The sequence below is a fragment of the Eurosta solidaginis genome, chromosome 2 (genome assembly GCF_040869045.1).
Source record: "Eurosta solidaginis isolate ZX-2024a chromosome 2, ASM4086904v1, whole genome shotgun sequence".
Classification (NCBI taxonomy): domain Eukaryota; kingdom Metazoa; phylum Arthropoda; class Insecta; order Diptera; family Tephritidae; genus Eurosta; species Eurosta solidaginis.
In genome coordinates, this window is record NC_090320.1 from 5,814,586 (window position 1) to 5,826,601 (window position 12,016).

General features: G+C 36.5%; 1 protein-coding gene across 2 annotated transcripts in view; it reads right to left on the reverse strand.

Moving 5' to 3' along the window:
- Positions 1-12,016, reverse strand: part of DIP-epsilon (Dpr-interacting protein epsilon) — a 585,790-nt gene that overhangs the window by 511,224 nt on the left and 62,550 nt on the right. For both annotated transcript variants that reach the window (XM_067764168.1, XM_067764167.1), the window contains exon 2: positions 6,643-7,774. In XM_067764168.1, the coding sequence (XP_067620269.1) occupies positions 6,643-6,847 (205 nt within the window). In that variant the 5' untranslated portion in view covers positions 6,848-7,774. The remainder of the gene's footprint in view (positions 1-6,642; positions 7,775-12,016) is intronic.

Sequence of the window (12,016 nt, forward strand, 5' to 3'; positions counted from 1 at the left end):
TTTGGAGTGTTATCGATGTGATTGTCCTTTGCCGGATACAGATCCGGCACGCTCCGGTAACACAGCACCATTAAGGTGCTAGCCCGACCATCTCGAGAACGATTTATATGGCCACATTAAACCTTCAGGCCATTCCTCCCTCCCCACCCCCAAGTTCCATGAGGAATCATTTTCCTATTTGGCTCTCAATCATTGAAATTTCAAATGCGAATATTAAAACCAACAGCCATCATCGTGCATCATGCAACAACTTTGCTAACAAAAAATCTAATAGTTATGGACCGTAAAATATTGCTAATAATAATAATAATTTTAATTTGCATACTTTAAGGCGTATTAGACACATAACGAGCGTACAGAATTGTTATACTTGGAATTTTTCTCTGTTGTCTCGATCGAAATCGAGCCCACAATGAAAATGACAGCTAAATAGATATCACCATCTTGGGAAAAAATTGCCGCTGAGAAAAACGACCACAAAAATTGACAAGGACACCAATTTCAGCATAGATACACTGAAAGAAATGGTGCTAGTAAAATCAACAAATCGGTTCTGTTGTTCTTGACTTAACGGAGATTCGGTGAAATTGATCAAATTACGGTTAATTCGACCGAGTTCTTTGTCAAACGAACAAATAAGTTTAATCATTTCAACAGAAGAGAAATTGTCGCTCTTAAGTTAACAAAATTCTGTAAAATTGACAGATTCCTAATCAATCTAACTGATTTTTTTGTTAACACAACTGATCTCACTGGTCATTTCAACAGCATCAAAGTCAATACATGAGCAAATTTCAAAGAGAATTTTACGCTCACTGCGCTCTCTACTTTGTACTTATGACGATGGTACCACTTGTTAAAAAAAAAACAATACCAAAATAAGAAAACCATCAAATCGAAAAAACACACAAAATGGGAAAACAATAAAAAAACTAGTTTTTCAGTTATCAATACAAAACGAAAAACCCTTTTTCAATTTACTGTGCAAAAAATTATGAGATACCGGGAAACCTATTTATCGGGTTAAATTTTGCAACTTCTCCTCCAAGCCAAATTCAAAAATGCGCCCTCTTGTTGCAAAAGTTTTGTTTGAACGAACAGAATTTTTCCAAAGTTGGTAACATTTTGTTCAAGTTTTTACGAATTTTCACTCACGCGAACGAATTTAATAAGATAATGAAAAAACATCCTTTTTTAATGTTGATGTTTCCGAAAACATAAAAGTTTGAGTTGTTTTGGAATAGTTTCAACTTAAAGTGTTACGAAAACTAAACTTGCCGAATTACATGTAAAGTTACTCCAGTGGTGAATTACCTTCTAGCGATTTGATTCTTTACTTTTCTATAACTTACAAGTTCTCTATTTAAAATGTTATGTCAAACACTTATACAAGTTTTGTTCGAAACAATCAAGTGTGGCAACTACATGCGAGAGAAGAAATTGAGAATGAGCTGAGCTGCAACCGAAAGAATTGAGAATCAGTTGTGTGACTACTATTTTCATTTCTATTTGCAAAGCGAAGTTCAAAACTATAAATTAAATAAATTGTAAAATCTAAAATTTGGTGAAAGTGTGTTTAATAAAACAAAATAATAAAGTGTATAATGTTTAATGTGTGCCAGCCCATTTGACGTTCGGTTAGTAAGTGCCACCGTGGTGTGATGGTAGCGTGCTCCGCCTGCCACACCGTATGCCCTGGGTTTGCACCCCGGGCAAAGCAACACCAAAATTTTAGAAATAAGGTTTTTCAATTAGAAGAAAATTTTTCCAAACGGGGTCGCCCCTAGGCAGTGTTTGGCAAGCGCTCCGAGTGTATTTCTGCCATGAAAAGCTCTCAGTGAAAACTCATCTGCTTCGCAGATGCCGTTCGGAGTCGCATAAAACATGTAGGTCCCGTCCGGCCAATTTGTAGGGAAAATCAAGAGGAGCACGACGCAAATTGGAAAAGAAGCCCGGCCTTAGATCTCTTCGGAGGTTTATGGCGCCTTGCATTTTTTTATTTATATGGCAACATAGGTACTTTCGTACAAAGCTGTCGCAACAACTTCTTTTGTTCATTTGACTACTAAAACGGTCAATTACGAATCAACGATTTGTGCGCAGTTGATTCAACATCTTGTTTCGATGGATAAAAATTAACAGAAATTTCGGTTGAATTGACCGTATTTCGGTTGATTTGACCAGTCTTTTTCTTTCAGTGTATCTAAATACTCTACTTAAAGGTTTTTGGTCGTTGTACTTTTTCAAAGACAGTTGGGCTATTCCAAAAAGGAACATCAGTTTTACTCTCTACTCTCTTCTACTCAGTGGATTTGTGACTACCCTTATAGGCGTTTATATAACCCGATAAAGACTCGATACAGATATATACGTAGTTCCCAATATATATTCCATATTATGGTCATTTTGACATTCAGATTTAATTTTCCGAACTTAGTTCAGCGTTAAAACTCTTGTTCGCGTAACAGTTGAGTAGTTACCTATCACTCGGACGCTGAAGCCATCAGATTAGTTTCTACATTTGAACACCTTTTTAAAATCTACCAAGTAACGGAGCTGTCTCCCTGCATATAAATTGCAAAGCGGTGCAGTATATTAAGACATAGCGCATGGACTCAATTTGGACAATGCCCACACTTTAATACCTGTGGTGCACTCGAGAACTTCGTAGCGTTTCGAAAACTAATCGGCTTTCACCTACATCAAGCAGTAAGCAACTCAAGCGTGATTTCTATTCTCAAACATTCTCGAAATACATAGGTAGCTAGGTGAAATGGCTACGACCTCGTCAAAAACCTACCGAATGTTATGGTCAATGTATTACAACCAGCCAGAGTTGTTGCTAAAATTAAGAATATTCGGGATTGCTATCACAGATAACCCTCTGAGGTCTTCTAGAAACGGGGTTCCAAGGAACCTTAGCCGGGCTCTAGCTAGAACCGGATCTTTGCAGCTTCTGCAGTATTAGTTATACGTTATATGCCCAATCACCGGTGCAGACTGCTATCAGTTTGCCTGTGTTAGCCGCGGATTTGTTCAGAAGACTTCTCGTCCTCTTTTCATCATAGTTTGGCCAAATGGATTTTGATGTTGCACAGGTGGTGATGTTATTCCACTTGGCTACTGCTAAGTTTATGCCTACTTCGACACTGGTTATTTCCTCGTTCATCTCCGATGAGCCCCTGCGTGCTAGCTCGTCGGCCTTCTCGTTACCCTCTATCCCCCTATGACCCAGGACCCAGATAACGCGTAGTTCTAGATTGGTGGATAACTGGGATATGAGTCGCTTACAAGCCCACACTAATTTTGAGTTAATGTGTGGCGAGGAAAGCACTTTTACCGCTGCTTGGCTATCCGACAGAATGCAAACCTTACCAGCTATATTCAAGCTCTCCAGTGATTTGCAGGCTTGCCAAATCGCGAGAATTTCTGCTTGAAACACGCTGCAGTGCGATGGGAGTCTGAATGATGCAGACAAATCTAGGGACTCAGAGAAGACTCTGGCCTCCACTCCCGATACCATCTTGGAGCCGTCAGTGTAAAAACACATACTACTACAAAAAAAATGCGTTTGTATTCGAAGCTCTGCCGGCATTGTGCACCAATGCTCTAGAAAAGCCTTGACATCTGCGGAAGAAGCAGATAGCAAATTAACTCTGATATCCCAAGTTACTGCTGGGGGTCAACTTGACAATTGACAGGGACATCCCTTTTCCCTGACACCTGGATAGTTTTTATCAAAGAATAATTCAATGTCACTTGAAATAAAGTTCAGCAATTATTGATAGCTCTCGACCTCACGATGGTAGAGCCTAAATTGTTGATAGCCGCAGCATATTTTTTACACCGAACACTAATAAGCACTAAGCGCGAGAAGGAAACAAAAATTAATATAGAGTTAAGTAGATAAGAAGAAGACTGACCTCTTGTCTCGGTACGGGTGAAAAGGGGAAAAGATAGAAAATTGATAAAATGCTATGCTATGTGGGTGGAGAATTATTGAGAGAGATAGCAAATTGGGATTGAATTGAAAAGAGTGATATGCCAATACCGGCTGATTTCATATAGCAGACCCAGCATTATGCGTTACATACTTATAGGCGCTTAACCTCCCTTGATATGTATGGAGTTATAGTTTTAGACATAGCGGCTTCTAGAACTGCGATTTGTGAAACCTTTGCATAGGTATTCAATAAATTTTCTACAGGCTCGTCACAATTATTACGACCCCACCCATACAAATAACATTATACGCTTACTGCTTTGCTGCATCACAATGTGTTGTATATTTTTAGGCGCTTTAATGCAAATTAGCTAATTGAATTGTGTACGTGTGGCTAGACAAATAAACAGGCCTCGCCTACACTGGAAGAGCTAATTTGCTTGCGGTAAAAATTTTTGAAATTATGTCAATATGACTACAAAAAATTCAAAAACAAAGTTCTATGTATATTTTGGTGCGCCAGAAAATATGCAAATAAGCGCGGGCGCACGGATGTGCGAATATTAGGGCAGCCTATTTTAAGCCGCTGGCACTTATTTAGCTCGAATTATATTTTGAAGAAAAAAAAAATATTTTATAATAATAAAGAGTCAACAAAGGGCGGTGTCGGAATAGAGTGCAAAGCCGCCAGGTTAATCCGAAACACATTTTATGTCAAAAAAAAAAAAAAATCATCGACGAAATAGCCAATTTCATTAAATTTTCAATTCCATAAAAACATTCGTATGTACTCATGACTCAATTACTAGAGGTTTGTTCTTCAATGAAGACATATCTTTGACACTCCCAAATTAAAAAATCTGGACGGGTTGCTTTTACGAAGTAAGGAAAACGGGGAATAATTCAATCCCTTTCAGTGAAATTGTAGTAGACAAGTATCTTTGGTAGTGTATTAGTAGTGATAATAAATTTGTAAATGCCAAAAGTTTTTGGGGAAATAATTCATTTTCTACTAAATATTTCGTGAATTGATAAAGTTGTGTAGGTTGGGCATTCTTTCCGAAATTATTTGAAGAATGCCGTACGTTAGAATTTTATTCAAAAGTGCACTATCTCAAAATTTGTTTCCAAAACTCCCTACATGAGCATAAGTTCAATGCATTTTGTCATAAGAGGGAGTTAATGAAAAGCATTCTGAGATGAAGCATTTTTCAATGCAACTCTAATATAGGGCGGTTTTCTGACAAATCCTGAATTGGGAAATTTTTGAAAAATATTTGGAGATAGCATGATTTTGAACAGGCAGCCGACATGGGGTGATACGCTCTACTCAGCAGCCGTAATGAACTGACAAAAACAAAAATAAAGAAAATGGCTTATTGTCTTAGAACTTTATATTCCTACCTTGACTTTGACAGAAGAGTTAAGCTTTTGTGCGGTCCTGCTACACAGGGAGTATTCACATTTTTATTCTGAAATTTCGGAAAGCTTTTTTCTGTTAAGTATTTATGGAAGCGTTCCGGATAAACCGTTAATTTCGAATATTCGGAATACATTCATTTAATACTACCTCACGAGGTCCGAATATGCATAATATTCCAAATATAAACCGATTCTCCAAATTCTTAAATGGAGACGAATTTTCCGAACACACGGAATTAATAGAACAGAAGGTCGACTTTTAATACGCGCCCAAAATTATCGAGAGAAGTGTCAAAAGACGCGTATTGACCTCGATAACAATAATTCTAAGGCCGAAATAAAAATTTTAACTCGTTCAAAAGAGATTGACGAAAAACCTAAAAATTACCCCTGGTTGCATTGGCGGCGTTCAGCCGAGCTTATATAAAATTACCCTGGCCGATCCACCAATGAGGTGGGATCAAAATTAAATGCTTGCAAAAGCCCTTGTGCAGAACATCTTTTTCAGTGCACAAAAAGATTACAACCACATGAAAATTGCCAACTTCTACTGCAAATATCTCCGGCAGAGATACAATTTTTCTTTTCCGCCTTGGGTTATTGTTGTCGAGGTCCCCTCTCTCGATATTTTTGGACGCATATTAGCAGTAGAATCCTGTTCTAGACTTTTACCAGAATAAGTTAACATGCCCAATGAGTAAGTTTCGTTATGGCATCTCCATTATTTACTAATGACATTTTTACGTGAATCGATTTAATAGTCGATGTTTTAACGTTGAACGATGAATTTTGAATTGCTTTAGTTTTCGTATGTTCATAGGTTTACGAAAATGCACGATTCCTTGGTGTCCGCACTTTTCATAAAACCTGTGTTCAGCCACACTAACAGATCATAGCACAGTTAATAAATTCATCTTAATTAAAAAAATGTTCTAAGGAATTATGCAGTTAAGTACTTATCTGGTATTTGTAAACTGATTGCTTCCTATTTCTACTACTAATATTTTTTCGAAAATTCGCAAAGAAACAACACAGTTAACGGATTTCAATTCGATTTGGGAGCAAAATGGCTGCAATTCTCAAAAAATGTGTCTGTCGAGCAAACCTCTTGTGACTGAATCATGGTTTGTACTCATAAATTTATGTACATAAGTATTTTCAATTTGTATTTGTATGACTTCATTGTTCAAATATTGATTTAAAGACAACAAAGCTACTTTATAAATATTTTCTTTACATTTTAAATATTTTCTTTTGACAAATAAATATTTACTCACCATTATTGCCGATACTGCCACCACCAATACCATTACCAGCACCACTCCCACCACCTCCGCTACCCGCACCAACTGTCAACAGGCGCTCGGTAAGGGCGATAATTATGAAAATGCGCCATAAAAAGAATGCTGCGGCATACGTCACACGACTGACATATCCCACGCGACAGCAGCTCGTTGACATTGTGGTCAGATATAATTTCATAGCTGAGCAAATATGAGCGTGTGTCTGAATATTTTATAATTTGTTATAAATATATAATAACGGTTGATTGTTGAAAAATATGTTAAACGTTGTGTGTGTGTGTGTAGTATTTGAGCAGACGTGGCAGCTCTCTTTTTTGTAATTCGATCACCTGTTGGCAACACTATTTATATTAAAAAATTCAGGTTGTTGCTTTATTTGCATTTAATTAAATTATTACAAAATGGCGGCTATGTACACATATGCGTTTACATATACAGACAACGACATACGCGGTTGCACACACACATGCACATACTTTGGCGCTTATTAATTACTTTGTTAATATTCTTTTAATTGCTTTTAATTTATTCTAGCGTGATAGTTTCTTTTTTTGTTTTTGTATTTTTATTGGTTTAACGTACCAGGTTATAGTTTTAATTCAAAGTAGGCTTGTAACACACACACACAGACATATAATTGTGGCTTACATAAGTAGGTTTAACGCGCATTTTACTTCTTTACGCATTTGTTGTACTTATATATATACATAAGACCACTCCTTGCGCCTCCTAGTATCCTTTTTTCTTTTTTGTTTCAAAAATTCTACTTTACTTTGTTTGTTTGTATGTAACACAGTACACGTTTGCTAATTACCGACCAATGCAATCACTCGATTAACTTTTTACCACTTCAATGACCATCTCTCATTACGAATGCATTGCCATCGTTCACTTCAATTCGATAATTTCACTTTGTTGATTTTTCATTAAATGATATTTAAATACGATATGAAATGAATTTGCTTGCTAACGTCGCAGATTTTCTTTCGTGCGCTATTCAATAAGCGCTTGCCTTTGTTATTCACTTCAAAAGACCGCTTAATGAAATTGCCTGACGTGATTTTCTTACTTGTGTCCTCCTTATTCTTTCTCGATATTGTTTTTCCTGTAAATAGAGAAAGTTATGATGAGTGATTATTATTTCTACAAACATAATTACAATGTTAAAAAGTAGATAAGTCGAGGAATACATAATAATTAAAGTAATATTAAACTCCGGAACCTGGATGTATCCGGCTCTAAAAGTTATGCATGGAAATTACTAGAACATCAGCTACTCCACCAATTAGCTATATGATATGAGCCGAATCAGGCTAAGCTTGTCTTAACTAGATAACATATGAAATTGAGTTGAACATAGTCTAAGACGAACACATGCTTCTTTTGCAGAGAAATAACCTGTATGAAATGGGTTTATTTCATTCTGTGTTCGTGTTGTGGGCTCGCCAGGTCAAGGCTCCAGCTTTTAGGCCAGCAGAGTTGCCACATCTCGAGGCAGCAATTAAACTGGGTTCTAGAAAATACGGACACATTCAGTCTATGTGAGGTCTTTATTGACCGGCCAGAACAACCTAACTTAAGTTGTCCCCACATGACATCAAAAATCTTTTCAATAGCAATGTGAAACCAACCCCTCTAACACCTCTTTCTCACTGATCCACTGATCTGTTGAAAATGCGAGTTTCCTCGGACTCGCGTTAGAAAATATTTAAGACAATTTGTAAGTAGTCGACCCTATTAAATGATGCGAAGCGATGCACTGCTACAACAACAACAACAACTACACCTGGGCCTAGAGGTGCACTATTTTTGTAGATAAACAGGAATAGCAAGTGTTATTTAACAAGAGCGATCTAATTCATAGTTTTCATTCCCAAATTGCCGATCTTATAAGTAATTTGAAAAAAGTTTAGGTTACCTATATAAATTTAATATATACAAAAAAATATAATTATTTAATCATTATTTTCTTTCTAAATCTTTTTGTAAAACTTAGGACTCATCGACGGTTTAGGTGAAAAAAAGTACTAAAAGTAGCATATTTTACTCCTAAAAATTAAAAAAGCGTTTTTTGCTTTTCCCGAAGCAATATTGATAATAAATGTTCAGATAGGCGAATGACAGAACAAAGAAGCATTTAAGGCAAGACAATTGACGCCTTACTTCACCTGGTTATTCCACCATGACTCAACCCCATGTATATTTGAATATAAAATTTATAATTTTTACAAATTTGTTGAAAACTAAAATTTAAAAAAACAATAACGAATTCTTGTCCGCGGCAGCTTCTAAAAATAATGCATTGCCGAAAATATGCATTTCTTATTTCATCGCCGTCGCTAATTACATTTTTAAAATTTAAGGAAAGTGCGTGTATAAATGTTGCGTTCTCAGTGTGTGTTAAATTTGGCCTAAAAAAGGTGGAAAATATTGTATACTTTTTACTAGAGCTTACGATTTCTTCTCGTACACAAGCGAAATTTTCGAGTCTCGAAGTTCTCGTAAATCTCGTAAATCTCGCGAGCTTCTCGACATTCTTACTTATTCGCTGTATTGACAGTATTTATACACTTGTTTTTTTTTTTTTACTTGTGATTTTTTTGTTGATTATATTGCTTCAATGACATTTAACTCAGAACATAATAATTTTGTTCGTAATATTTTATTTTTCAAAGAGAAATCAAGAACACGGCTTCTCGCCAGATTCTCGAATCTCGAATTACTCGTAAGGCTCGCGAGATTCTCGAATCTCGAATTTCTCGTAAGGCTCGCGAGACTCTGGAAGCTCGAATTACTCGTAATACTCGCGATCTTCTCGGCTTTCATTTCAGCCGCTGCATTGGCAATATTCTATACACTTCGTGGTTTTTTACTTATGGTTTTCGCGGACATTTTGGCTTGTGCTCCGGAAGAAATGGTAAGCTCTATATAAAACGACGATGAATCGATTAAGTTGAATGTCGAGAAGCCCGCGAGCCTTACGTGTAATTCGATATTGAAGAATCTCGCGAGAAAGCGAGACTCGCGAGAAATCTCTTGTCGAGCATGTTCGAGAAATCATACCTCTACTTTTTACCGATTGCCCTATTATTTAATTTTCGCTATTTTCTTCATTATATACTACATTGTAAATACTACAATTTTGTATTGCTGTTAAAAGCCTACAGCCTGCCCACCTCTGAACCAAAGCCACATATTACTATTATATATTATATCAAAACTTTCATATTTTTGCTCTTATTATAATTCATATTTATGCATTAAAAGCTTTCAGAAAAAAGTCCGCAGCATATAAATTGAAAACTCACTTAACATTTCAGTTTTAAATCCACTTTTTGAAGTTGAAACAAAAACAAGCAAATCTCGCACACACTCGAATGCACACGCTCTTCTGCCTTCAATATAACTGTCTGTTCACACACAAACGCTGGAGAAAAAAGCACAAACTAACTGGCTGACAATAATTGAAATTTGCACTTTTGCTTTGCGGTTGGGTTTTTCTCTGCTCGCTCCTACAACTTTTATGTATGCGCTGCCATATTTAAGCGGATTACTCGCTAAACTCCAGACATGAAAACAAGCAAAAATTTTTGAACACAACCAAATAAAGAATAAACATTTGTTTAAATTGAAAGAAAAACAAAGTTTTACACCAAATTGTAGCAAAATAATTTACAGCAATGGGCACTTGGTTGGGATGCTGATAGGCGGAAAAGCGTTCCGTATTGACAAAGTATGAAACATTATGTGGTTAGCAAATATTAAAATACACAAAAACTGAGTGAATTAAGAAAAAAGCTACTAGAAAAATAATTTTCTATTCCGCGCTGCTTTGCTTAGTGGCTTCAATTTTTTTAAGCGCTCTCACAAAGCTTTTAAAAGCCTGTCACACGAATAACAACTTTATGTAAATTAAATGCTTATCACACATTGAAGAACAATTTATTGACAATAAACTAAAACGCAACTTTTTCACTGCTGATTTAGTAATTACAACTAAAAAGTATTACTTGAGATTTTTAGCGACGTTTAAATTTCTAATTTTATGTAGTTATGCTAGCTCGAGGTCAGGTTTTTCACAATAAAGCGAAAAGTTGTTTTTTTGGATACCAATATATTTCGGTTACTATACGGTAACCGTCTTCAGGGTTGAAACTTGTCTAAATTTGCACAATGTGGGGTATGTGCACACGGGACATAAGGGGAAAGCAGTTCACTGCGAAAGAAATAAAACAATGCGATAACTTTCGGTTTGTATATATATAAATATAAACTTTATTAATATTAATGTTTATTATTTAAGTCTTTGTTTCAGCGATTTGGGATTTAACACTTTTATTTATTTAGTAGGTATGTATCTTTGACGCGATTTTAGGCTCTTTAATTTTAGAAGCGTGAATATAGATAGGCTGATGGCGAATAACTAACTTAAAAGCGGTCCAATGCATTCAGTTGGACCGCTTACTTTTTAACTTAAGGAGAGAGAAAAACGGTAAGTGTATAAATAGGTAAATAGGAAAATATGTATGCATTTCTTAAATCTGCATATTTTAGGCAAACGGTAGCTTACTAAATCGATACAGGGTGAATGTAAAATATGAGTATGAGTATGAGTATGTGATTTTATACAATGTAAATATTTCTGAATGGTAAGTATTTCAAATAAGGGTAAGTATTTCTGAAATGTCTATATATAATTAAAAAGGGTAGGTATATATTACAAATTTAAGGTAAGTATTAAGATGTAAGGATTATATATATTAATATTGTACGTGTATGCATATGTATATTTGACTCATGTCTTCAACATGGCGGCCGGCCTGCGGAGCTGAGGGATGTAGACGCTCTTCGAGATCCTCTGAGGTTCCGTCGACTTTGTTGAAGATTCTACGCTGATGTAGAGAGTTGCTATGGCGGCAGTTCCTGAGATGGGAGGAGGCAGAGTTTAGTAATGTTTCGCGTGACTATACCTGCTTGGGTGCGGACATCTACCACACGAACCCGTTGATCGGCGCCCGCATGGAGTTTGATAACTCGGCCCAAACGCCATTCATTGGGGGGGTGAAGGTCGTCTTTAATAACGACCATATCTCCTTCGCGAATATTTTGTTGGGGATGTTTCCATTTATATCTTTTATGCAAGGTTTGTAGGTACTCGCTCTTCCAACGTGAGCTGAACTGGTGATGCAGAACCTTTAATCTTTGCCATTTCGTAGTAGGGGATACGTTTTCGGCATTCGGTTCGGGTGAGGAAGTTAAGGGGGCTCCTCGAAGAAAATGTCCAGGAGTTAGGGCTAATAAGTCGCTTGGATCCTGTGACATGGGAGAGAGAGGGCGAGAATTGAGC